The sequence below is a fragment of the Scyliorhinus torazame genome, chromosome 11, assembly GCF_047496885.1.
Source record: "Scyliorhinus torazame isolate Kashiwa2021f chromosome 11, sScyTor2.1, whole genome shotgun sequence".
Taxonomy (NCBI): Eukaryota; Metazoa; Chordata; class Chondrichthyes; order Carcharhiniformes; family Scyliorhinidae; genus Scyliorhinus; species Scyliorhinus torazame.
In genome coordinates, this window is record NC_092717.1 from 16,620,540 (window position 1) to 16,647,736 (window position 27,197).

At 49.2% G+C, this 27,197-nt stretch overlaps 1 protein-coding gene across 3 annotated transcripts in view; it reads left to right on the plus strand.

Annotated features, from left to right (window-relative positions):
• The window catches only part of ctdp1 (CTD (carboxy-terminal domain, RNA polymerase II, polypeptide A) phosphatase, subunit 1), a 308,714-nt gene that overhangs the window by 25,810 nt on the left and 255,707 nt on the right, over positions 1-27,197 (plus strand). For all 3 annotated transcript variants that reach the window (XM_072466987.1, XM_072466986.1, XM_072466985.1), the window contains exons 2-5: positions 1,372-1,455; positions 6,632-6,725; positions 8,655-8,783; positions 12,564-12,714. In XM_072466987.1, the coding sequence (XP_072323088.1) occupies positions 1,372-1,455; positions 6,632-6,725; positions 8,655-8,783; positions 12,564-12,714 (458 nt within the window). The remainder of the gene's footprint in view (positions 1-1,371; positions 1,456-6,631; positions 6,726-8,654; positions 8,784-12,563; positions 12,715-27,197) is intronic.

Genomic DNA, 27,197 nt, shown 5'->3' on the forward strand with positions numbered 1-27,197 from the left:
GGCTCCAAATACGATGGGGAGTCTGATGACGCCATTGAGTTAGCCAGTGAGTTGACAATGGGGCGGTATGACTTGCAACAATCCACTTTACAGCAAAGCAAGTCTTGTTTAAAAAGAGCCTTCACCAGCTGCAGGACACAGAACTCCTGCCTGAAACTACGGTAACGGCTCTGGCAAAATGCAGTGAGTGGAGGACAGCGATGTAAAGGAAGGAAGAGTTGCGTTTATATCGCGCTTCTCGTGACCCACTGGATGTCTCAAAGCACTTCACAGCCAATGAAGTACCTTTAAGGTGTAGTTACTGTTGTGAAGTAGGAAAGAAGGCAGCCAATTTATGCACAGCAAACTCCCACTGACGGTAATGTGATACCGACCAGATAAATGTTGGCCAGGACACTGGGGGGTAATTCTCTCGCTTCTCTTCGAAGTAGTGCAGATAGGGTGTCAGTTTAATGTCTTCCCTGAAAGAAGGCCCTTCCAACAGGGCAGCACTCTATTACTACTGCACTGGAATGTCAGGAATATAAATAATGTGGCAGGACATTAACCACAGTCACTTGCAACTGTGTGGTCGCCAGGTGTGATCGACAGGGGGATGACCCAATCATCTCCATTCTTACCTGTGCTGTGGCCTTAATAAGTGGCACCAAGTCTTTTTGAAGTGACGATCCTCTGGTGCTTTCCTGAACTTCTGGGGAAGAAGTGCCCCTGACAGGAGGCATGACTGTTTTCTGGCTGGAGTTTTTTTTCATTCCTGGTTTGTACTTTCAAGAGCAACAAAGGTCTAAGTCAGGAAGCTAAAGCCACGATTTGACCGTATAAAGCAGCTGGTTTACATTGGTTACTGCAGTCCTGCTGGGGAATGTAACGCAGGAACAGGAGGAGACCATTCAGCCCTTCCAGCCTGTTCGACTTCAGTTTGATCACATTTGGACTCCATCTTAAAGTTGTTCTACCTGCTTTGGTCCTGTGACCCTCCGACATCGTTGTTTAACAAGGATCTAACAATCTGTGGTATAGTGGTGTTGCCAGTGGACTAGCAATCCAGGGGCCCAGGCTAATGCTCAGGGGACGAGGGTTCAAATCCCGCCATGGCAGATGGTGGAGTTTGAATGCCATCATTGATTGTTGTATAAACCCATCAGGTTTACTGATGATCTTCTTTAGGGAAGGAAATCTGCCCTCCTTGCCTCTCTGTCCTGGCCTGCATGTGACTCCAGACCCACCGCAATTCGGCCACTCCCGCTGTGAGCCTGCCACTCAGTTCAAGGGCAAGTAGGGATGGGCAACAAATGAAAGGGTAAATCAGGTTGGGTTTCTGTTTAACCCTTTGCACACTTGCTAATTTTTCTCCGTTTATTTCTTTTGCAGAAGTGTATTGGTACGCCTGGAGGGATGCAGTCACCCCATTGTTATGAAGGGTCTCTGTGCGGCCTGTGGTCAAGACTTGACGCAGTAAGTTCTCTTCTGTGTTTTTTGTTTTGCAGACTCACTTTTTTTCATTTGAAGATGTAAGATGGCGTCCAGCGAGGAGCAAAGCATCCGAGTTTGCTGTTTTCAGAGTAACTCGTCCCATCCACGCTCAGATAATCTCCTCAGTCAGTTCACCAAAACGTTTTAACCTCTCTTAAAGACGTTACCGTGTCGTTTTTGGGAAGAAAAGTCAAGTGGCACCATCCCCAGGTTGCTCGAACTTCCCCGAGCGATGCGTAAAAATCGTACAGGAAGGTTCCCAGGGTCAAAGAGTGTAAGGCAACAATGAGTAGAGGGATAGAAATAGTATGGAAGTGTGGAATAATGACCCATGTTATCCCTCAGAGTAAGTTTCCTATTTAAAAAACAAAACATTTCAAATAATCTCCGTCAGAAATACCTGCAAGCAGACAACGGAAACTTTGATTGCAAATCTTTGCGTATGAATGTTTGTTATTATCTTGGTAGCACTGTGTCTCTATAAGGTTGTAATTAGCATTCCCAATTGCAAGGATTAGAAGGTCTGTCTATATTGCGGTGGTAAACTCTTACAAAAATGTGCATGAAGGATTTTTACAAGCAAGCGAAAATTGGAAAGAACAAAACGAACCACCAATTCATCAGGAACTGCGCAAGAATGGTGCTCCGGACACTTTCAATCTGAAAGCATTTTTAATCACTGCGCTGAAATGCCTGGCCCATCTGCTTCAATATTTACCCGCAACATCGGGGGCGCCATTCTCTCTAGTTCCCCAGCCGCGTGCTTCTTGGTGGCACGCAGTTCACGTGCGGCGAGATTCTCTCTTCCCGCCATTTGTCAATGGGATTTCCCATTGAAGCCACCCCACGCTGCTGGGAAACCCACGGGCAGGGGTTGTGTTGCCAGCTGGAAAAGAGAATCCCGACGACTGGAGAATTCCCGCCTCGTTCTTTCACTGTGTGTCGGGCAGAGGCGGGCGTCCCACCGGCATCGCGGTACTCTGTGGCACCATGTGCAACACTGCGGTGTTTGCTGCAGTCTCCCACTATTCCAGCATTGTTCATGGTCAGGCGACTACCGCATGAAGATTATTGAAGAACACACAAAACTTGCGAAAGAGTTCCCCAGCCAATTAGCTGAGGATCTATTGCATTCCTATTGATTGGTACATGATGCTTCGCTCTCATTATCACATTATGCAGCTGTTTAAGTCCATGAGCTCTTCTCACAATTGTTCACTACAGTTTAGTTCAGTTGCCCGGACTGTTGGTTCGTGATGCAGATCGAGGCCAGCAATGCGCGTTCAATTCCGGGACCGGCTGAGGTTATTCATGAAGGCCCCACCTTCTCAACCGTGCCCCTTGCCTGAGGTGTGGTGACCCTCAGGTTAAATCACCACCAGTTAGCTCTCCCCCTCAAAGAGGAAATCAGCCTATCGTCATCTGGGACTATGGCCACTTTACTTACAACTCTTTTTTTTCTTTAAAAAAAATAAATTTAGAGTACCCAATTCTTTTTCAAATTAGGGGCAATTTCACGTGGCCAATCCACCTACCCTTCACGCTTTTTGGTTGTGGGGGTGAGACCCATGCAGCTGCAAGGAGAATGTGAAAACTCTACACGCGCAGTGACCTGGGGCCGGGAGCGAACCTGGGTCCTCAGCGCCATGAGGCAGCAGTGCTAACCACTGTGCCATGCTGCTACGTGCATGATGCTGCAGCTGTGAGGAACCGGGTGGGCGAGTGGTGTGTATCTGGTTGGGATCAGAGAAAAGAAGCAAATCTTCATCCGGGGCCTTAATATTGGTGCCGTTAGCTTAAAGTTTTAATAAACTATTTTACTGTCACAAATAGGCTGACATTGACACTGCAATGAAGTTACTGTGAAAATCCCCTAGCCGCCACATTACGGCACCTGTTCGGGTAAGCTGGTACGGGAATTGAACCCGTGCTGCTGGCCTTGTTCTGCATCACAAACCAGCTGTCTAGCCCACTGAGCTAAACCAGCCCTACAATATGGTTAGTGTGTATATTTTGGTACGGAGTACATGGAGGGCACATCTTGCCCAGACACCGGGTAGAGGAACAAAGGGGTCAAGGAGACAGCTACACAAATGGCTAAAAATAGTGGTGCACATTAACAGGACAATAACCAAGAAAACCAAGCATGGGGTGGGGGGGGGGGGGGGGGATCATTTCTGGGGATGAGAGAATTGAAAACCTTGAAGTTATGCTAAACTTGAAGAGAAGCTCGGTTCGCCACGCTTGGAGCACTGTGCACAGTTCCACGTTATAAAAATTATAACAAATGCACTCGGGAAAGTGCAAAAACTATTTACAAAGATGATATTTGAACTGAGAAGCTATAAGCATGAGGAAAGATTGAACAGGCTGGGGCTTATTTTCAAGAAAAGAGAGGGGAGAAGTGAACTGATGGAGATCGTTAATTTAACAAAAAGGATAGGAGAGGAGAAAATGCTTCCATTTGTGGGGGAGTGGTCACAAATATACAGATCCCCGCTAAGAAATCCAAACGGGAGAAACTTCTTTTACCGGAGAGTATTAAGGAGTAGAACTGACGACCAAAGGAGTAGTGGAAGTGAATATCATAGGTGCGTTCAAGAGGAAACTAGCTAAGCACCTGAAGGAGTAATGGATAGAAAGATATGCTGATAGGATAAGATGAAGAAAGTGGGAAAAGTTTTAATTGGAGCATAGATAAAGACATGGAGCTATTGGGTCAGATGGCCTGATTTTGAGTTGTTAATACTTTGTAGTATGCAGCATGACATCACCTGACTTCGTATAGCACCTAACAAGGGACTAGAATGGCCACAGCATAATGGTTAGCACTGCTGCCTCACAGCGCCAGGGACCCGGGTTCGATTCTGGCCTTGGGTGACACCTTCTCTGGGTGGAGTTTGCACGTTCTCCCTATGTCTGCGTGGGTTTTCTCCGGGTGCTCCGGCTTCCTCCCACAGCCCAAAGATGTGCAGTTCAGGTGGATTGGCCGTGATCAATGCATGTGCAGGGTTCCGGGGATAGGGTGGGGGAGTGGGCCTAGGTAGAGAGCTCTTTCGGAGGGTCTGTGCAGACTCGATGGACCAAATGGCCTCTTTCTGCACTGTAGGGATTCTATGGATCCATGGCTTCTGTGCCTGTGGTTTCCTTGATCACACCTTGTTGATGTATGAGCTTCACATTATGCACCCCTATCTGTGGAAACCTTATTGCTATCATTAGCCAGGACTGTATAATAGTTATCACTTTTTAAAAAAATTTAGTCTACCCAATTATTTTTCTTCCCAATTAAGGGCCAATGTGGCGTGACCAATCCACCTCACCTGCACATCTTTGGTTGTGGGGGTGGAAGCCACGCAGACACAGGGAGAATGTGCAAACCCCACACAGACCAGTGACTTGGGGCTGGGATCGAACCCGGGTCCTCAGCACCGTGAGGCAGCAATGCTAACCATTGCGCCACCGTGCCGCCCTATAATAGTGATCACTGACCAATCATCACACCACCTGCCAAATTGTCTGCGAAGTGGAGTGTTAGCAACCTCACTTAGAACTGATGATGTGTGTGGGGACCCTGCAGATTTTATTTTATTTTATTTATTATCACATATACTGAAGTACAGTGAAAAGTAGTTTTCTGCAGCCGAGGGAATGTACACAGTACGTACAGAGTAGACACAAGAATAATCAACAGAGTACATTGACAAATGGTACATCGACAAACAGTGATTGGTTACAGTGCGGAACAAGAGGCCAAACAAAGCAAATACATGAGCAAGAGCAGCATAGGGCGCCGTGAATAGTGTTCTTACAGGGAACAGATCACCGAGGGGGAGTCGTTGAGGAGTCTTGTAGCTGTGGGGAAGAAACTGTTCCTATGTCTGGATGTGCGGGTCTTCAGACTTCTGCACCTTCTGCCTGATGGAAGGGTCTGGAAGAAGGCAATGCCTGTGTGGGAGGGATCTCTGATAATGCTGTCTGCCTTCCTGAGGCAGCGGGAGGTGTATACAGAATCAATGTGGCATTTGTACATATGTGAGAATTGCTCAGGACGTTTAAACTTCAATGGCCAGTTCCGTGCCAGACTCCTTTGCGTGGTGGTGGGTCCCCATGGTGGTTGCATTTGTGCGGGGTATCCCGTGCGAGATTGGGAACTTCGGGGTGGGATTCTCCGACCCCCCCCCCCCACCCTGCCGGGTCGGAGAATCGCCGGGGACTGGCGTGAATCCCGCCCCCCGCCGGTTGCCGAATTCTCCAGCACTGGAGATTCGGCGGGGGCGGGAATCGCGCTGCGCCAGTTGGCCCCCCCCCCCCGGCGATTCTCCAGCCCGGATGGGCCAAAGTCCCGCTGCTGTCCCGCCGGCGTGGATTAAACCACCTCTCTTACCGGCGGGACAAGGTGGCGCGCGCGGGCTCCGGGGTCCTGGGGGGGGGCGTGGGGTGATCTGGCCCTGGGGGGGTGCCCCCACGGTGGTCTGGCCCGCGATCGTGGCCCACCGATCCGCGGGCGGGCCTGTGCCGTGGGGGCACTCTTTTACTTCTGCCTTCGCCATGGTCTCCACCATGGCGGAGGCGGAAGAGACCCCCTCCACTGCGCATGCGCGGGGATGCCGTGAGCGGCCGCTGACGCTCCCGCGCATTCGCCGCCCGGCAATGCCATTTCCGTGCCAGCTGGCGGGGCAACAAAGGCCTTTCCCGCCAGCTGGCGGGGCGGAAATCAGTCCGGCGCGGGCCTAGCCCCTCAAGGTTAGGGCTCGGCCCCTCAAGATGCGGAGGATTCCGCACCTTTGGGGCGGCGCGATGCCGCACTGATTTGCACCGTTTTTGGCGCTGGTCGGCGGACATCGCGCCGATTACGGAGAATTTTGCCCTCTATCTCAGAGTAGCTATTAGGGTAAAACTGCAGAACCATCTGAAGTTAGTGATTTTAAATCGCTTCTGTCAGCTGGTTCCTCCAGCCCAGTGCAATTGTCCAGAGGAAGTTGGCATTTTTGGGTAATTGCTGGGCAAACTTGGAGGGATTCCCAGCGCATCATAGTGGTACCCCTGAAATGTGACACTGGGGAACCTTGAAGTCGTGGGCCATTGTAATCTGGTCCAAGGCCGGATAGTTTCACTATGTGGGGTTCAATCCATTGTTCAAAATTTAATTTTTCAGATTACAGAAGAAGAATGGGAAGCAGATGGTGCCACTATCCACAGCCACTGTTTCCATGGTGCACAGTGTCCCAGAGCTGATGGTCAGCTCTGAGGTAAATGCCCATAGAATTAAGAAGATTCACCGTCTTCGGTTCCACAGAATTGTGCGCACCCTCTCTCCCTCCTCCGCTCGCCCCCCCCCCCCCCTTTCCCTCACGGCTCGGCTCCGCCCCCGGCTCCGGCTCTCCCTCGCTCGCTCCCTCGCTTTCTCTCTCAACTCGCTTTCTCTCTCAACTCGCTTTCTCTCTCAACTCGCTTTCTCTCTCAACTCGCTTTCTCTCTCAACTCGCTTTCTCTCTCAACTCGCTTTCTCTCTCAACTCGCTTTCTCTCTCAACTCGCTTTCTCTCTCAACTCGCTTTCTCTCTCAACTCGCTTTCTCTCTCAACTCGCTTTCTCTCACTCTCGCTTTCCCTCTCTCTCGCTTTCTCTCTCCCTCGCTCCCTCCCACGCTTTATTCCTCCCTCACTTCCTCCCTCCCTCGTTCACTTGCTCTCTCTCTCCCTCTCCCTCGCTTTGTTTCCCGGGTGTATGTCTATTTCTTGTAGCCTTGTTTGTGTTCTTTCTGTCTGCTCTAAGAGTAATTTGTTTCAATTTGCCTTTCTCTAATCCGCTGCTTTGATCAGATCCTGCCCTGAGGCACAGCCCTCATTCCTGGAGATTGCACCTCAGAAGAAGCCATAGATGTTGGATTAATTGAAACTTTCTAGACTGAGATCAATAGACTTTTCCGAGGCAAGGTGGTTATCAGACGGCAGTGGGGTTTGGGTATAGATCAGCCACAATCTGATTGAGAAGCTGCTCGTTTTTTTTAAGTTCCACTTGCTCTATTCTGTTGTCTTGTTTGTATGTCTGTCTTGGCAAAGATCTGCAAGTGCAATCCTGGTAGTCATAATTAACAGTTCTGCAGTAAGGTCGCTATTAATCAAGGGAATAGCCATAATCAAACTCCCAGTAGTTGCCGACAAATTCATAAATCCTGGTTGAAAGTGGCGCAGGCGGAGTGGGCCGAATGGCCTGCAATTTTATGATTCTAAGAGCAGGAAAACCTGAGCGCAAAGTATCAACGATAATCTAGCCGAGGGGACACCACTGCCAGCAAAGACAGAGCAGACAGGTGCTCTTTTTCCCTCGAGAAGAGAAGACTCAGTGATGACCCGTCCTTAAGATTAGGAAGGCAGTAGATAAGTGAGACGTAGCGAAGACATTTGCACTTTTGGGAGCCCAAAACTACGAGTCCATCAGTACAGGCGAGTCACTGATAAAATCCAATCAGGAATTCAGAAGAAACCTTTTTATCCAGAGAGTGATGAGAATGTGGGTCCCAGCAGTAGTTGAGGCGAACAGCACAGGCACATTTAAGGGGAATCTTGATAAACAAGTGAGGGAGAAAGGAATAGAAGGATATGCTGGTCGGGTGGGAGGAATCTCTGGTGCAGTATTAACTCTGATGAATCAAATTCCCTGTTCCAGTGACTGCCAAATGTTATATGATTCTATGTACTGGTTATATTAATGGCGATATGCTGAACAAAGGGATAGCCGGGCTTGTGGTGTGGCTCACGTATGCTTGCTAGAAGCTACAGATATTCATATGCAGAGACCTGGTCCTCTGCAGGCAAGAGGAACATGTCCAGGCATTGTGCCCTTTTTGAATTGAACTAAAACATGGCGGACAATAGTTCCCTGGTACATTCTCCACTGCAATGCCGTGATCAATCCGAGCCAACCTGCCAACCAATCAGCCAACCCTTTTCTCATGCAGAGTAAATTGTTGCTCCCTTTGAAATTTGGCATTCTTGCGTCTGTTCTGATGCGCGCAAGGTGAAATGTTTCCACGACATGTTTCTGTCTTCAACAACACTCAAGGTATTTAAGAAATGTGTAGTTGTTTGGCAGTACAGCACTTATGTTCTCCCTCTTTTTACATTTCATTTCTCTCTTTTTACATTTCATCCCTCCCGTCATCTCTCCATCCCGCAGCAAGCTGAACAGCTGGGTCGAGAGGATCAGCAGTGGTTACATAAAAACAGAAAATTGGTTTTGATGGTGGATCTGGACCAGACTTTAATCCACACGACAGAACAGTTGTGCCAAAAGATGTCCAATAAGGTGAGGTCCTGTTGAATTCTGTAGTTAAGCAGCATCTTTGCTCTAGAGGTGACGCTGTTAGGTTGCAGCTTGCTCCAGCAAATGGCTAAAACATTTTCCGTGACTGTCGATGAGAGTTCATTAAGAAATAAATATATATATATACATTTTTGTGTCTGTCTTTCTCTTGCTCTGCTCTCTATTTTTGATGATGAAACATTCTCTACCTCTTCCTCCACCCCTCCCCCATCCCACCCGCCTCACTCTTCTAAATCGTCTTTGTCAATGTTACTGTTTCTCATTTCCCCCCCCCCCCCCACTTTCCCTCCCTTTTGATTCCTGAGGTTTTTCAGACCTGCTGCACATTCTGTCTCATCGCGGTTTGTAGTTTACAGGGCGCCTCCGTGCTGTCAAACGTGTGTTATGGTATTTTTGGGCCAATTAAACAAAATCGGCAAATTGAGGGGCAGCCCCTTGGAAGGGACACTGCGTAAAGATAACGCAAATGTCAAAGGAAACTTCAGACATCAAATCAGAATGTGGTTTAAAACAGCCCTGCCCCCGCGGTGCGCGCTGGGCACGGAAGGCCTCGATTGTGCCTCGATCGTGCCAGCGGACACCGTGTGCTCCCTCTCTAAGGACACCAGGTCGTTAGCGTAGCTGTGGAAGAGGGGCAGCCAACTGTGCCGGACGACCTGCTCAATCGCCCGCTGTGGCAGATGTATTAAAGCTGTCCAGGGCGCCGGTTTGGCTCAGTTGGCTGGTTCGTGATGCAGAGCGAGGCCAGCAGCGCGGGTTCAATTCCCGTACCGGCTGAGGTCATTCATGAAGGACCCGCCTTTGCAACCTTGCCCCTCGCCTGAGGTGTGGTGATCCTCAGGTTAAATCACCACCAGTCAGCTCTCCCCCTCAAAAGTGAGAGCAGTTTGACCTTTGCCTCCCTGGTGGCCCAAAGACGGATTTTGCTGGGATGGAGGGACTCGGAGCCTCCAAAGTCGGGGGTGTGGGTCAGTGACATGGCAGAGTTTCTCAGGCTAGAGAAGATTAAGTTCGCCTTGAGGGGTTCAATACAGGGGTTCGCTCAGAGGTGGCAGCCATTCGTCGACTTCTTTAAGGAAAACTGACCATCAGCAGAGGCGGGGGAGGGGGAAAGGGGGGGTAGGGAAGGCATGTCAGTGTAAAGTAAGGGCAGGGAATCTAATATATGGGTAGTTAGGGTGGGAGAAGTTGGGTATGTTATTGTGGGGTTTTTGTGTGTGTCGGACCACTCTGCTGTTTAGAATGTTAAAATTGCCTCAATAAAATGTTTTCTAAGAAAAAAAGGGAGAGCAGCCTATGGTCGCCTGGGCCTATGGCGACATTATAGCTGTACTGGATGATACTGACCAGAGGAAATTGTATAACTGCTGTCGGCCATCTCTTGTTACCATAGCGAGAGCTGCTTACCCTTCTTTATCTGTTCTTTATCTCTCCCCCCCCCCCCCCCCATCAACAATACGGAAGTTGATAACCTCAGTCTCTACCACTTGAGGCCATTGCGTCTTGTTTTATCCTGCACCTCGGCAACACTGCTGGTATTCCAAAAAGCTTGCTCTCTGTCATTCTTTCTTGTCGTATCCCTGATTGCCCCAGGAGTTCGGCTAATGCAGTTTTTTTTTTCTGCCCCTCGCTTCCATTTCTAACTCATGCACTCTTTTTCTTTGCCCCAACATGAGATTTTTCTGAACAATATCTTATGTTTCCCTCTAGCAGTAATAGCATGACATAAATCACGTTAATGCTGCTGAAAAGAGAGAAATGTTGGCAAAGCTTTTCACCTTGTGCTCGTAAGGACAAACACAAGAATGGGCAGCACTTACTGAATAACCTTGACTGTGCTAATAGCTATAATAACAACCAATTAAAAATGATCAGTCAAGTTCGTAGCATGGCTTATTTATGCTTTCTGCAAGCAACATACAATCAATCACAGTGACCTGTTCTCTGCAAACAAAGGAAATATGTTCATGCCTTGCACCCTTGTTGAATTACCGGAGACTTGGGGAGCCGATGGTCCCTCATTGCTGTGGTTTCCATATAAAGGGCAGCACGGTAGCACAAGTGGATAGCACTGTGGCTTCACAGCTCCAGGGTCCCAGGTTCGATTCCCGGCTTGGGTCACTGTCTGTGCAGAGTCTGCACGTTCTCCCCGTGTCTGCGTGGGTTTCCTCCGGGTGCTCCGGTTTCCTCCCACAGTGGACCCTCATGGACAGGATACAAAGTTAACATTTATGTTTGTGATTCCTTGCCTATTTGTAACCGACAACCTATCTCCGCGGAGTTACCATCTTTTTTATCCTTCATATTAATACGACTGTGTTCAAATGCGCTATAGAGCTGTTATTCCTTTGCTTTCCTCTGTTGGAATCAAGATCGGTTGCACAGTCTCTTGCTCTAACTCATCTTTCTCAGGACTTCCCCCAGTCTTTCACCTTGCCTGCAACCTGCAAGCTACAGAAACTCCAGCACAGCGTCCGCTAATCCTGCATCTACATTTCCGTCACCGTGTCTTCTATTTCTCTGTTCAACGCTGGCTCCGTTGGTGGCAGTGTCTTCATCTGCCTAGGCCTCTTAAACTGTGGAACTTACTCCCTAAACCCTCCTAACTATTGTCCCCTCTCGCAGTTTAAATCGCTCCTAAAACCTCTCTGGCACAGCTTGCTGTCACGTACGCCAATGTGTGCTTGTACATCACAGTGTCAAAGTTTGTTTGAGCATCACTGCTGTGAAGCGCCTCGGGATACTTCATTATGTTAAAGGTGTTATAAAATGCAAGTTGCTGTTGTTACCTTGCGCTGTTGACGTTGAGCCTTTGTCTTGATGTAAGTTTTTAAAAAAAACATCAGCTGTGCAGTAATGGGCAGCACGGGCGCACAAGTGGATAGCACTGTGGCTTCACAGCGCCAGGGTCCCAGGTTCGATTCCCCGCTGGGTCACTGTCTGTGCAGAATGTGCACGTTTTCCCCGTGTCTGCGTGGGTTTCCTCCGGGTGCTCCGGTTTCCTCCCACAGTCCAAAGACGTGCAGGTTAGGTGGATTGGCCTTGATAAATTGCCCTTAGTGACCAAAAAGGTTAGATGGGGTTATTGGGTTACGGGGATAGGGTGAAAGTGAGGGCACCATCGGAAGCTCTCTGTCAACGATGTAATGTGCTTATTGTAATGTTATTATCAGTTGGACAGAAGTTTTATGGCTATCAATCACTTTCAGGGTATTAGTGACCGTAATTAACTAGCTCTAATTTCTGAAATAAAAACAAAATGCTGGAGAAACACAGCAGGTCCAGCAGCATCTATAGAGAGAGAAATAAACTTAGAGTACCCAATTCTTTTTTTTTTCCAATTGAGGGGCAATTTAGCGTGATCAATCTACCTACCGTGCACATTTTTGGGTTGTGGGGGTGAGACCCACGCAGACACGGGGAGAATGTGCAAACTCCACGCGGACAGTGACCCGGGGCTGGGATTCGAACCCGGGTCCTCGGCGCCGTGAGGCAGCAGTGCTCACCACTTTGCCACCGTGCCGCCCGAGAGAAACCGTTAAAGTTTCGAGCCCGACATGACTCTTCTTCAGAGCTCTGAAGAGTTGTACGGGCTCGAAACGTTAACTTTGTTTTTCTCTCCACAGATGGTGCCAGGACTGGTGCGTTGCGCCAGCATTTTTCTGTTTTTATTTCATTTTACTAACGGTGTTCTTGTCAATTCTTTGTAGTTCAGCTGTTCAATTTTTAAATGTGTCTTTGTTTTCTTAATATCGCCTGCAGGGAATATTCCATTTCCAGCTGGGACGGGGAGAGCCAATGTTACACACTCGGCTACGACCACACTGTAAAGAGTTTCTCGAAAAAATAGCGAAACTTTACGAGCTGCACGTTTTCACCTTCGGCAGCAGGCTCTACGCGCACAAAATTGCAGGTACGCAGTGCAAAGTGGCCGAGAAATTGACTTCCAGAAATGTTTTGAAAATTTGGGTTGTGGATCTGAACGCGAGTTATGGTGGAGACGCACCTCGTCTTGACCATCTTGAACCCTTCCAGGGATTTGTGTTGCCTCAAGTCTGCAGGCGTATGTACAGACTGGGGCAGGAAGTTGGCAGAAGGAATGTCACCTTTGTGTCTCGGAGCCTGACTTTATTTGTGTTGGATCACTATGACTGTTCAACTAGTTGTTTAATAAACTTTTAATTCTCTTCTAAGGATGACTGTGGACTATTATGCAACCATTTCTTAACTATATGAAGATATGCCAAATCTGGTGTACGTGTGGGGGGGCTAATTTCGGTAACCCCAGTAAACAGGCACTAGGATTGCTATGCTTGAATAGCCCGCGCCCTTTTGCCATAATGCCAGCAGTGCGACATCTTAACATTGCTTGAAATGGGGCTGCTCAAAGTGCTGTTTGATGCTCAACCGTATTGTGGGCTGGATTTGCAGAGTCAATCCAATTCACCCGAAATGCACTTTCCCGGTCTATCCACATATACCTTTGATCTCCTTGGTGACAAAATAAATATTGATTGCTGCTCAGCAACTGAGCGTTCGCGTCTCTCTGGGGTAGCTCCCGGGGAATGTACAGCATTGTGGGACAGGCTCGTCAGCAGCCCTGTCTCACACCCGAGGAATGCCGTTAAACGTTCACTCTTTCTACCAGCTGAGGATGTACTCTGGAGTCTCCGCAAGTTGTTGCTGGTGCTTTTTCCCTCTCCTCAACCCTGCTTGGTCTGAATTGAAGAATTCCGTCTCTTTGAGGCGATACGAAAAGAGGAAATGTTGGAAATACTCAGCAGGCCTGGCAGCGTCTGTGGAGAGAGAAACGTTTTGCGTCGATGAACGTGGGTTTGAACAGGATTGAGGGGTTGTTCTTATGTTATTGAGTTGTACTCTTTGGCTGCCTACACTCGTGCTCTGGTGATATTAAATGTCTTTTTAACATTTAGGGAGAGGAGCTAGGAAGGGTAAGGTAGTATAAACAATTTGCTCCTCTGTGCTTCCTTTATCAAAGAAAATACTTGTTTGACCAGCAATTGAAAATCTCTCCGCTCTGGAAATCGGTGATGTCCTTCAGGGTTTACTCAACTTCGCGGATCGTCACATGATTGAACCGGCCGATTTTCCCCTCAGATCTTTGGGCACATAGGGCAGGACGTCCCGTGAGATAGTGGGTTCCGGAGCGCAGGACTTTCTTCCTTTTCTTTCCCTCTCTCGGCCGACGCCCCGCCTCATCATTAAGACGCTCGGACCCTACATAGTGTGAAGCAGCTTGGCGGGCAAGGTTGTCGCCATTTTGAACAGTTTGCAGCAACCTCCTCCCAGTGACTAACGCCAATGCTGCTGCACTTCAAGCAGAGCTTCAGAGTGCCTTTGGAGTGTTTTCTTTGTCCTTCCCTGGAATGTTGGTCGTTTGAGAGTTGAGGGAACAGAACTTTGTGTGTGGGTCGGTTTCTGGCCGCCCCGAGCACTAGGGCTTCAGTTGACGTGCGGAGGACTTCGTTGTTAAACACCCGTTGCTGTAGTTTGCAGATGGGTGATCAAACACAAATGATCCGGCGTTGGATCTCCTAGTCAATGGTGGCCTTTTGACGAAGGTGATTGCCAAGGTATGGGAAGCGCTCAACATTTTCTAGAGTTTTTCTTTCAACAGGCATGAGAGGTGGAATATTTGGCTGACCAGGTGTGGGTTGATAAAGGAGTTTTGTTTCGGCAACATTCAAGGACAAGCCAAGTTTCTTTAGTGCAGAATTGAAGAGATCAAGAGTGGTTTGCGAAGTTGCAGAGCGAACAACAACACTCCACTCATCTGCAACTTGTAGCTCATGTATATCAATGGTGGTCAGTTTCGTTTTAGCACGGAGGCGACCGAACCTGGGACCTCGGCGCCATGACGCAACCGTGCTAACGACTTGCGCCACCGCGCTGCCCTAGTTGCAGTCCTAAAGTCATGAAGCAGCTGAAGGAATGTGAATAAGTTTTTTGGACATCCAAATCGTTGGGAGTACAATTTGAATACTATTTAGTATTTAAATAAGTTTCTTTTTGAACAATGATGCATATTTTGCTTTTCTATCAAGTCTCATACTGCTCTGATAAAGAAGTTAAAACATTGACGGTGAATGGTTGTCTATTGCGAGATTCAGAGCGTTATTAACGCAATGTGTTTTGTTCATGGGACATTAGAGGCAGCAGGTTAAATGCTCGTTCAAGGGTGGGCTGACCAGATGCTTTGGGATGACAAGTACATGGGAGAACATGGGCTCTGGATGGAGCAGGCTTAAAGGAGTGAATGGCTCTTAATGGACGTACATTAGTAAATTAACTGAGCCACAAGTTCTGAAAACACCAGACATGTTTCCTCTGACATCGCTGGACAGTATTGACTTGCTAAGATAAATACTCATAAAATAAATTGTGAATAAAAGAACCCAGTGCCCAATGTCTTAACAATTAATACCTAGCTATTATATTCCATTCAAGTGCTTTTTTAAAAAAAAATTTTTAATAATATATTTTATTCAACTTTTTCGGCCAGACAAAACAGTACAAAGGTTTTTCCCCTTTTTACAACAGCAAAACAATATAAATAACCGTGACCGTATTTTAACAAATAAATAAATAATATATAAACTAAATGGCAACTGCCATAACAAAAGTAATAGCTCTCCCAAATAATAAAATCAGCAATTCAATATACATAACCAAGTACCAATATCTTTACAAAAACACCCCTGAGGACCCACCTGGGCACCCCCCCCCCCCGGGTTGCTGCTGTTACCTTCCCATTTCCTTTATCGTTCTGCGAGGTAGTTAATGAACGGTTGCCACCACCTGGTGAACCCCTGAGCCGAACCCCTTAGTGCAAACTTTATCCGTTCCAGTTTTTCAACCCTGCCATGTCGTTTATCCGGGTCTCCACGCCCGGAGGCTTGGTTTTCTTCCACATAAGCAGTATCCTTCGCCGGGCTACGAGGGACGCAAAGGCCAAAACATCAGCCTCTCTCGCCTCCTGCACTCCCGGCTCTTCTGCAACCCCGAATATAGCCAGCCCCCAGCCTGGCTCGACCCGGACCCCCACCACCTTTGAAAGCACCTTCGCCACCCCCACCCAGAACCCCTGCAGTGCCGGGCATGACCAAAACATGTGGGTGTGGTTTGCTGGGCTTCTCGAGCATCTCCCACACCTATCCTCTACCCCAAAAAATTTACTGAGCCTTGCTCCGGTCATATGTGCCCTGTGCAAAACCTTAAATTGTATCAGGCTAAGCCTGGCGCACGAGGACGAAGAGTTTACCCTACTAGGGCATCTGCCCACAGCCCCTCTTCAATCTCTTCCCCCAGCTCTTCCTCCCATTTTCCCTTCAGCTCATCCACCATGTTCTCCCCCTCATCTCTCATTTCCCTGTATTTATCTGACACCCTACCATCCCCCACCCATGTCCCAGAGATCACTCTATCCTGAATCTCCTGCGTCGGGAGATGCGGGAATTCCCTCACCTGTTGCCTCGCAAAAGCCCTCAGTTGCATGTATCGAAATTCATTCCCTTGGGACAACCCATATTTTTCCGTCAGCGCTCCCAGACTCGCAAACGTCCCGTCCAGGAACAGATCCCTCAGTTGCACAATCCCAGCTCTCTGCCATGCTCCAAATCCCCCATCTATTCTCCCCGGGACAAACCTATGATTATTTCTTATCGGGGACCGCACCGAGGCACCCGTCATTCCCCCATGCCATCTCCCCTGCCCCCAAATTTTCAGTGTTGCCACCACCACTGGACTTGTGGTGTATTTCTTCGGGGAGAACGGCAGCGCTGCCGTCACCAGTGCTTGTAGGCTGGTTCCTTTGCAGGATGCCATCTCCAATCTCTTCCACGCCGCTCCCTCCCCTTCTCCCATCCACTTACACACCATTGAAATATTGGCCCAATAGTACTCACTTAAGCTCGGTAGTGCCAGTCCCCCCTCTCCCTACTACGCTGCAAGAACCCCCTCCTCACTCTCGGGGTCTTCCCAGCCCACACAAAACTCATGACGCTTTTCTCGATCTTCTTGAAAAAAGCCTTCGTGACCATCACCGGGAGGCACTGAAACACAAAAAGCAATCTCGGGAGGACTACCATTTTGACCGCCTGCACCCTCCCCACCAGTGACAGGGGCACCATGTACCATCTCTTAAAATCCTCCTCCATCTGTTCCACCAATCGTGTTAAATTAAACCTATGTAAGGTTCCCCAACTCCTGGCTATCTGGATCCCCAAGTACCGGAAATCCCTTGTTACCCTCCTCAGCGGTAAATCCTCTATTCCCCTGCTCTGCTCCCCCGGATGTACCACAAACAACTCGCTCTTCCCCATGTTCAATTTGTACCCCGAGAATTCCCCAAACTCCCCGAGCGTCTGCATTATCTCAGGCATCCCCTCCACCGGGTCCGCAACATACAACAGGAAATCATCTGCATACAATGATACCCGGTGTTCTTCTCCTCCCCTGAGTACTCCCCTCCACTTCCTGGAGCCCCTCAGTGCTATGGCCAGGGGCTCAATTACCAATGCAAACAGTAACGGAGACAGGGCACACCCCTGCCTCGTCCCTCTATAAAGACGGAAGTAGTCAGACCTCTGCCTGTTCGTGATCACACTTGCCACCGGGGCCCTATATAGCAGCTGTACCCATCCAATGAACCCTTCACCAAAACCAAATCTCCTCAACGCTTCCCACAGGTAGTCCCACTCCACCCTGTCAAATGCTTTCTCGGCATCCATCGCCACCACTATCTCCGCCTCCCTCTCTGGTGGGGGCATCATCATCACCCCTAGCAGTCTCCGTATGTTCGTGTTCAGCTGTCTCCCCTTAACGAACCCAGTTTGATCCTCATGGACCACCCCCGGGACACAATCCTCTATCCTCGTCGCCATTACCTTGGCCAGGAGCTTAGCATCTACATTCAAAAGGGAAATGGGCCTGTAGGACCCACACTGCAGCGGGTCTTTATGCTTCTTCAAAAGTAACGATATTGTCGCCTCCGACATAGTCGGGGGCAACTTCCCCCTTTCCCTGGCCTCATGAAAAGGTTCTCATCAAGAGCGGGGCCAGTAGGTCTATATATTTCCTATAAAATTCCACCGGGAACCCATCCGGTCCCGGGGCCTTCCCCGCCTGCATGCTCCCAATCCCCTTTACCACCTTCTCCACATCCATCTGTGTGCCCTCTCCTGTTCCTCCACCTTCGGGAATTTCAGCTGATCCATGAAATGCATCATTCCCTCCTTCCCTTCCGGGGGCTGAGCCTTATACAACCTCTCATAGAATGTCTTAAACACCCCATTCACTCTCTCCGCTCCCCGTTCCATCTCTCCCTCCTCATCCCTCACCTCACCTATCTCCCTCGCCGCTCCCCTCTTCCTCAATTGTTGGGCCAGTAACCGACTCGCCTTCTCTCCATACTCATACTGCACTCCCTGTGCCCTCCTCCACTGTGCCTCTGCCTTACCCGTTGTCAGCAGGTCAAATTCCACATGTAACCTTTGTCTTTCCCTGTACAGTCCCTCCTCCGGTGCCTCTGCATATTGCCTGTCCACCCTCAGAAGTTCTCTCAGCAATCGCTCCCTTTCTTTACTCTCTTGCTTCCCTTATGGATATCAGTTCCCCTCTGACCACCGCCTTCAACGCCTCCCAGACCACTCCCACCTGAACCTCTCCATTGTCATTAAGCTCCACGTATCTTTCGATACACCCCCTCACCCTTAGACATATCCCCTCATCCGCCAACAGGCCCATATCCATTCTCCAGAGTGGGTGCTGTTCCTTTTCCTCTCCTACCTCCAGATCTACCCAGTGTGGAGCGTGGTCCGAGATGGCTATGGCCGTGTACTCCGTCCCTGTCACCTTCGGAATCAGTGCCCTTCCCAGGACAAAAAAGTCTATCCGTGAATATACCTTGTGAACATGGGAGAAGAATGAGAACTCCTTACTCCTAGGTCTGATAAATCTCCAAGGATCTACTCCTCCCATCTGCTCCATGAAGTCCTTAAGCACCTTGGCCGCTGCCGGCCTCCTCCCGGTCCTGGACCTCGACCGGTCCAGCCCTGGATCAAGCACTGTATTGAAATCTCCCCCCATTACCAACTTTCCCGCCTCCAGGTCCGGGATACGCCCCAACTTACGCCTCATGAAGTTTGCATCATCCCAGTTCGGGGCGTATACGTTCACCAGAACCACCGCTTCCCCTTGCAGTCTGCCACTCACCATCACGTATCTACCCCCACTGTCCGCCGCTGTGGTCTTTGCCTCAAACAGTACCCGTTTCCCCACTAAAATAGCCACCCCCCTATTCTTCGCATCCAAACCCGAATGAAACACCTGTCCCACCCATCCTTTATGTAGTCTGACCTGATCTGTCAATTTCAGGTGCGTCTCCTGCAACATAACCACATCTGCCTTTAATTTCTTTAGGTGTGCGAGTACCCGCGCCCTTTTAATCGGCCCATTCAGCCCTCTCACGTTCCACGTGATCAACCGGGATGGGGGGCTCTTTACCCCCCCCCCCCCTTGTCGACTAGCCATGCCCTTTTTTACCCCAGCTCCTCACCCGGTTCCCACGTACCCGTATATCCCACCAACGGTGCCCTCCCGCCTCGACCACCCCGCCCCATAACAGCTCCCCCTTCCCCTTAGCAGCAGCAACCCAGTTAGCTCCCTCCCCCCCCCCCCCCTCCGCTAGATCCCTCTCTAGCGTAATTACACCCCCCATGTTGCTCCCAGAAGTCAGTGAACTCTGGCGGACCTCGGCTTCCCCGTTTACCCTCGGCCTCTCACTGTGCGAGACCCCCACCTTCCTGCGTCCCTGTTCCTGCCTTAATTACCATAGCGCGGGAACAAGGCCCGCGTTTCCCACTCAGCCCCGCTTTCCTACCCACCGGCGCCCACAGTTCCTCATACCCCCCCCCCCCCCCCCCCCCCAAACGAGGGGAAGAGAGAAAATTTACAGGATTAAAGAGTTAACAATTGAAAAATCATCCCCCCCCCCCCTTCCTCGTTCCACATAGTCACCCCACCACTTTGCCCCAGAAGCTCTTTCTCTCGCCAGACTATTCCAGCTTCTCGTCCACTATGAATGTCCACGCCTCTTCTGCCGCCTCAAAGTAGTGGTGCTTCCCTTGGTATGTGACCCACAGTCTCGCCGGTTGCAGCTTTCCAAATTTCACCTTTTTGTGAAGCACCGCCTTAGCCCGATTGAAACTTGCCCTCCTTCGCACTCCAATCCTGGTATACGCGGATCACCGCGTTCTCCCACCTGCAGCTCCGAGTTTTCTTCGCCCATCTTAGGACCATCTCTCTGACATTATAGCGGTGAAACCTCACCACTATGGCTCGAGATTTTTCTCCTGCCCTTGGTCTTCGCGCCATAACTCGATAAGCTCCCTCCACCTCCAAAGGGCCCGCCGGGGCCTCCGATCCCATTAGCGAGTGAAGCATCGTGCTCACATATGCCCCGACGTCTGCCCCCTCTACGCCCTCGGGAAGACCTAAGACTCTTAGATTCTTCCTCCTCGAATTATTCTCCAGGGCTTCCAACCTCTCCACACACCTCTTGTGCTGCGCCTCGTGCGTCTCTGTCTTCACCACCAGACCCTGAATTTCATCTTCATTTTCAGCAGCCTTTGCCTTCACGACCCGAAGCTCCAGCTCCTGTGTCCTCTGCGCCTCCTTTAGCCCTTCAATCGCCTGTAGCATCGGGGCCAACACCTCCTTCTTCAGCTCTTCCACACAGCGCCGCAGGAACTCTTGTTGCTCCGGGCCCCATATCGAACTGCCACCTTCCGACGCCATCTTGCTTCGAGCTTCCCTTCCTTGCCGCTGCTCCGAAGGATCCACTGCAATCCTGCCGCTATCCTCTCCTTTGTCCATCGACGTCCGGGGGGGATTCCCTTCTATTTCACTGCACAGTGATTTTGGCCATTTAAAATTGCCGTTGGGGCTCTTATCAAGAGCCCAAAAGTCCGTTCCAACGGGAGCTGCCGAAACGTGCGGCTTAGCTGGTCATCACCACACCCGGAAGTGATTCAAGTGCTTTTAAGCATCAACATCCATTTATATAGGTTTCATTTGGTTTAGATTTGTGCATTATTTGATTGTAATGTTTTGAATAAACAGTGGATGGCAGTATCAATCTAAAGATCAGTAATCCTCCAGCAGTCGCACTAAAAGAACAAACCCAGTGTCGATAGAATCCCTACAGTGCCGAAGGGGGCCATTTGGCCCATCGGATCTGCACCGACCCTCCGAAAGAGCACTCTATCTCGACCCACTCCCCCCTCCCTATTCCCGTAAGCCTGCGCATTGATCATGGCCTATCCACCTCACCTGCACATCTTTGGACTGTGGGGGGAAAGCGGAGGAAACCCACCCAGACGCGGGGGCGAACGTTCAAAGCTCGCACAGGTGGTCACCCAAAGCTGGAATCGAACCGGGGGCTCCGTCGCTGTGAGGCAACAGTGCTAACCACTGTGCCACTGAGTAAAGACCAGCTTCATTTTATTTCTCATGAGATTTGAAGCGCTTTGTGTTTTTTTGAAAAAACATTGACATCATCATTGGCAAGGATGCTTTTGAACCTGTGTTGAATTTTGGGCGTGGAACCTGCTTACAATTTGTACTTTATGACTGTTCAAATGGAGTGTGCATCTTTTATGATTCCTTGAACTCCCCGGCTCTAACTTTAAGCTTATGATTACCCCTTAATCTTATTCACTCATGGGACTACAAGCCTACTGTATGTCCTCATCATTTAACTCTTTATATCCCAGTATCATTGTGGTGAATCTGCGCTGCACTGTGGTGTGTTAATGGCAGAACAATTCTGACCCCATTTCCTGGTGACTGATTACCACTCAGTTTTTAAAAAAAAAAATGTAATCAGGGATATTTTATTCTTTTGGCCTAACCCCAATGCCCTGATATTCTCACTGAACTGCTTTGCTTCCCCTGTGCTTCACTGTATCTAAGAACAGGATGAAGAAAATTACTCCACCTCTGGCCTTTAGTTTTTCCAGGCAGGCTGAGAATAGAAGTGATAAAGAGCAACATTAACGACGCCTGTAGTGCCACAAATGTTATAAAGCTTCCCAGGGCTGTTTTACAGCAACGCCATGAAGCCGAATGTAACACTGAGGCGCATCAAGGGATATGGGGAGAGATCAGGGTCAAAAGGATAGGCTCCAAAGAGCGTTGTAAAGGAAGAAAGAGAGGCAGCGAAGGCGAGATGTTTCGTTAGAGCTCAGGGCCTCGACAGCTGCCAGTGGTGGAGCGATTAAATTGGGGATTATATTTCCATGTCGTGAAGTACAAATGCTGCAGTCGTGTCGTTTAGAAAGGATGAAACACTTTGCTTCCTTATGCCCTTAAAAAGTGCGTCAAAACCAATAAATTTGGCTTAAAGTGTAGTTGCTGCATAGTGAGCAACCTTGGTGACTAGCTTGTGTAGACCAAGGCGCCCCTGAATCAGCAATAGCAATAAATAACCAGCCAGTCTGTTATCGGTAATTTTAATTGGTGGGACGAATGTTGGTCAAGGATAGTAGGAGATTTGACTGCAGTTATTTGAATCGTGCCTCAGGATCTTTTTCAGCTGCTTGCATGGGCAGTTTGGGTATCGATTTGCCATCTCATTCTTCTAAAAGACCGGCTCCGCCGACAGTGCTGCACTCCCTCTGCGCTGGGCTGAAAGTGCTGTTCTCGGGTACGTTCTGGTGTTGTGGAGTTGGCTTTGCGAATCAAAGGTGAGAATTGTCCCGCTAATCGATGCTGACCGCTGAAAGAGAAGAAAGACTCGGCACTTACATTGTGCCTGTGGCGATCTGAAGACCGCTCAATTGCTGTACAGCCAATGAAGACTTCTGAAGCGCCGTGATTGGGAAATGCAAGAGCCAAATTACCCACAGCAAGTTCCAACAAAATGACGATGAGATAATGAGCTTTTCAGTACGATGATACTGACTCTTAGTGTCACTCTCTCGCCTTCTTAACAGCAACAAACTATCTGTATAGCACCTTTTAACATAATAAAAATCCTCAGTCACGTTGCAGGAACAGTATAAAGTAAAGAGACCTTCCTGTTTATTTCCTTTGTTCCCATTATTGTCAATTATTATTTTTGGTCCATGGACCTATTTTCGGAATGTGCCTTTAAGCAAAAGGCTGCTATCCGGGACAGTGTGCTCCTAGGTTTTGTATTTGGCGCTGAGTGGATCTTAGGAACATGTTTTGGAGGAAGTCTGTTTGATTGGCTAACTGGCATATAGTGGGTTGGCCAGGGGGTTGGATGGGTGTGTGCCTGCGTGTGTGTGTGTGTGTTCCAGTGTGTGTGTGTGTGTGTGTCAGTGTTTGTGTGTGTGTCAGTGTTTGTGTGTGTGTCAGTGTGTGTGTGTGTGCCAGTGTGTGTGTGTGTGCCTGCGTGTGTGCCAGTGTGCGTGTGTCTGTGTGCGTGTGTCTGTGTGCGTGTGTCTGTGTGCGTGTGTCTGTGTGTCTGTGTGCGTGTGTGTGTGTGTGTGTGTGTGTCATAGCATTTACAGTGCAGAAAGAACCATTCGGCCCATCGAGTCTGCACCGGCCTTGTGTGCCTGTGTGTGTGCTTGTGCCTGTGTGTGTGTGCTTGTGCCTGTGTGTGTGTGCGCTTGTGCCTGTGTGTGCGTGCGCGCCGTGCGCGCCTGTGTGTGTGCGCCTGTGCCTGTGTGTGCGCGCGCGCCTGTGCCTGTGCGCTTGTGCCTGTGTGCGCGCTTGTGCCTGTGTGCGCGCTTGTGCCTGTGTGCGCGCTTGTGCCTGTGTGCGCGCTTGTGCCTGTGTGCGCGCTTGTGCCTGTGTGCGCGCTTGTGCCTGTGTGTGCACCTGTGCCTGTGTGTGTGCTTGTGCCTGTGCCTGTGTGTACTTGTGTCTGTGCCTGTGTGTGCTTGTGTCTGTGTGTGCTTGTGTCTGCGTGTGCGTGTGCCTGTGCCTCTGTGTCTGTGTGTGCGCGTGTGTCTGTGTGTGCGCGTGTGTCTGTGTGTGCGCGTGTGTCTGTGTGTGCGCTTGTGCCTGTGTGTGCACCTGTGCCTGTGTGTGTGCTTGTGCCTGTGCCTGTGTGTACTTGTGTCTGTGCCTGTGTGTGCTTGTGTCTGTGTGTGCTTGTGTCTGCGTGTGCGTGTGCCTGTGCCTCTGTGTCTGTGTGTGCGCGTGTGTCTGTGTGTGCGCGTGTGTCTGTGTGTGCGCGTGTGTCTGTGTGTGCGCGTGTGTCTGTGTGTGTGCGTGTGTCTGTGTGTGCGCGTGTGTCTGTGTGTGCGCGTGTGTCTGTGTGTGCGCGTGTGTCTGTGTGTGCGCGTGTGTCTGTGTGTGCGCGTGTGCCTGTGTGTGCGCGTGTGCCTGTGTGTGTGTGTGTGTGTGTGTGTGTCTGTGTGAAATGTGGGAATGGTTGGGAATCAGATACAAATTAGCCAGTTGCATTTTGTTGCCTATTTAATTATATGAAAGGTTACTTGTGCTCAAATTCTACCAAGCTGGTGACAGTAGTCGATTTAACTCAACCAAAGCCACGGGTATTAATATAAAATCTAACTTTGCCTGTGTTGCGACTCCAGGTCACATTGGCGACTCCGGGTCACGTGGGACTGAAATTGACCGCACACTAGCCAGGACGTCATGACACTGAGACAGAGATATTGTGCCAGATGGCCAAACGTTTGGTGACGGAGGTAGTGTTTTAAAGATAGATAATGTAGCAGAGAGGGTGAGGAAGGGAATTCCAGAACATAAGGCAAAGGCAACTGAAGATAAAGCCATCAATGGGCGATTAGAATCGGCAATGCACAAGAGGTGCACCAATTAGAGGAGTACCAATATCGCGGAGTGTTTTGGAGCTGGAGGAGATTCCAGAGACACGGAGGGGCGAGTCCATGAGGGATTTGAAAACAAGGATGAGAATTTTAAAATCAAGACGTTGCTCGAATGGGGGCCACTGTAGGTTTAGCGACAACCGGAGCGACCGGGGCTTGGTGCGCGTTAAGTCACAGGCAGCAGAATTTTGAATGTCTCCATGTTTATGGCGGGTACAACACAATTCTGCTCCGATGTGCTGTTCTTGGTGGTGGAGCTGTCAGTATTTCCTGGGAGACACCTGGGGGGTGGGGGGGGGGGTGGGGGGGTGGCGGGGGGGATACTTTGCCAAGTTCAGTTTCCCACCTGAGCTTCATCAGGGCAATGATAGAAATAGTGTCTTGCTTGCGTGTCCCTGGGGACATCATCAAGGTATTCTAGTCGTGCTCACTCTCTGACCCCTGCAGAAAATGCCTCCTTGAATACCTGGTAATCAGTTAAATACAGTGTCATGTGAGAGTACCTTTAAGAATTGGGTGTTTATTACTGCAGTGATGTCAGAGAGTGGGTGGAGCTGGGCTGCCTGTCAGCTTTTTACTTTCGTTTTAGGCTGTTTGCTGCAGGGTGTGTTTTAGTTTCGTTTTCAGAGCTGGATCGCTGCAGTCACAGCCAGAAGGTGTATGAATCTCTCTCTGTAATCGAAAGACTGTAAATCGATCCTGGTGATTTGAAACTAATAACAGTAGTGACTTTAACCTGATGTGCTTCTGGCAAAAGGTGTTTTAAGTCTTATGGATGTTAAAAGGAAAGCTTAAAGGACTACTTAGTGTTGTAGTCTTTGGGGGCTGTATTTGAATTAATGGTTGCTAAGATGTTCACTGTATGGTTTAAAAAGGTTAACTTGAGTTCATAGAATAAACATTGTTTTGCTTTAAAAAATACTTTTCCATTTCTGCTGTACCACACCTGTAGAGTGGGCCGTGTGCCCCCCCCATACCACAATCTATTAAAACTTGCGGGTCAGGTGAACTCCATGCTACACTTTGGGGTTCTCTAAACCCTGGCCCATAACACAGGTCTGGTTTGTTTTGCAATTGTGTCGTAACCCATGCTTGGAGACGAGGCCATCTTATACACGTTATTATTTCCCTAACAAGTAAGTTGTCTGATTTTCATCTGCACACTGCCCCAGCTGGCATCAGTGTGACGTGTATGATAAATCTCAGCAATCAGCCAGGTACGCCCAGTTTTAAACTGCAGTCATCTGTCCCGGCAGTGCCACCTAATCATTCCGCCCTGAAATATTGGAATTATGCCTCGAGGCTATTGCACTGATGTTAATCACGTTGATGGTCACTGTACGGGCTTAAACAGCTGACATTAATCTGTTCCTTTTCGAATCGTACCAGCCAAGTGTATATAATTTTCATTCCCAGCTTGCTGCTGGTAGTGTAGTGTGGGCAACATGGCAGCCAAGTGGGAGAGTATTCTTGTTGTTCATTTGGGGTCGGAGTGATTGAGAGAGGCTTTATTTGCTTATATTCAGCCAGATGCAGTCAGAATGTTTTACCCAGTTTGGTGCCATCTGTTACACTGCCCGATGGCAGATATATTTGTGAGCCGAGGCTAGCAATTTACAGAGGATTATGCAGCACAGGAAGAGGCCATTCAACACAACCTGCCCATGCTAGCATTTATACCGCACCCAAACCTCTTCCTATCCTTCCTCGTCTAACCCTTTCCTATCCCTCTTCGCCGAACCGATCAGCTAGAACCCACTATTCTTTTCTCCCTCGAATGCTTTTAGAACTTCCCCTTAAATGAATCTGTACCATTCACAGGAACAGGAGTCGGCCATTCAGCCCACATCACCTTAAATGCACCTATACCATTCATAGGAACAGGAATAGGCCATTCAGCCCATCGAGCCTGCTCAGCCATTCTGGAGGCCTTTCTCCCCACATTATCCCCATAACCATTTATATCACTGGCATTTAGAAATCTATCAACCTCTGCTTTGAACAAACTCAATGATGGACCTTCCACAACCCTCTGGCATAGAGAATTCCAAAGATTCACCACCCTCCGAGTTAGAAAATTCTCCCAATCCCGGTCCTAATTGGCTCGCCCCTTATTTTGAAATTATGTCTCCTGTCTTAGACTCCTCAAGCAAGGTAAATATCTTGCCTGCACCTACCCTGTTCATTCCTTTTTTTGTAGGTTTCAATAAGATCACCTAACCATCCCATTATAGTAGCAAGTTCACATTCTCATCACTCTCTCTTGAGTAAAGAACTTGGTTCTGAATTCCCTGTTGTATTGATAGCCTCCGGTGGAAGCACGTTGTCAGGGCAAGACGAGCACATTAGGGAGATGGGAATAGAGGGTTACACAGGTAGACTTCAATGAGGGAAAACACGAGGAGGCTCGAGTGGAACATTAACATCGGAATGGACTTTCTGTGTCGGGTATTTTATGCAACCCTCTGTAAGGCATGGTGTAAGTTTGGAGCTCCCTTGCACAAATGGAAGTTAACGTGCAATCAATTCATGTTAAAGCTGAAAC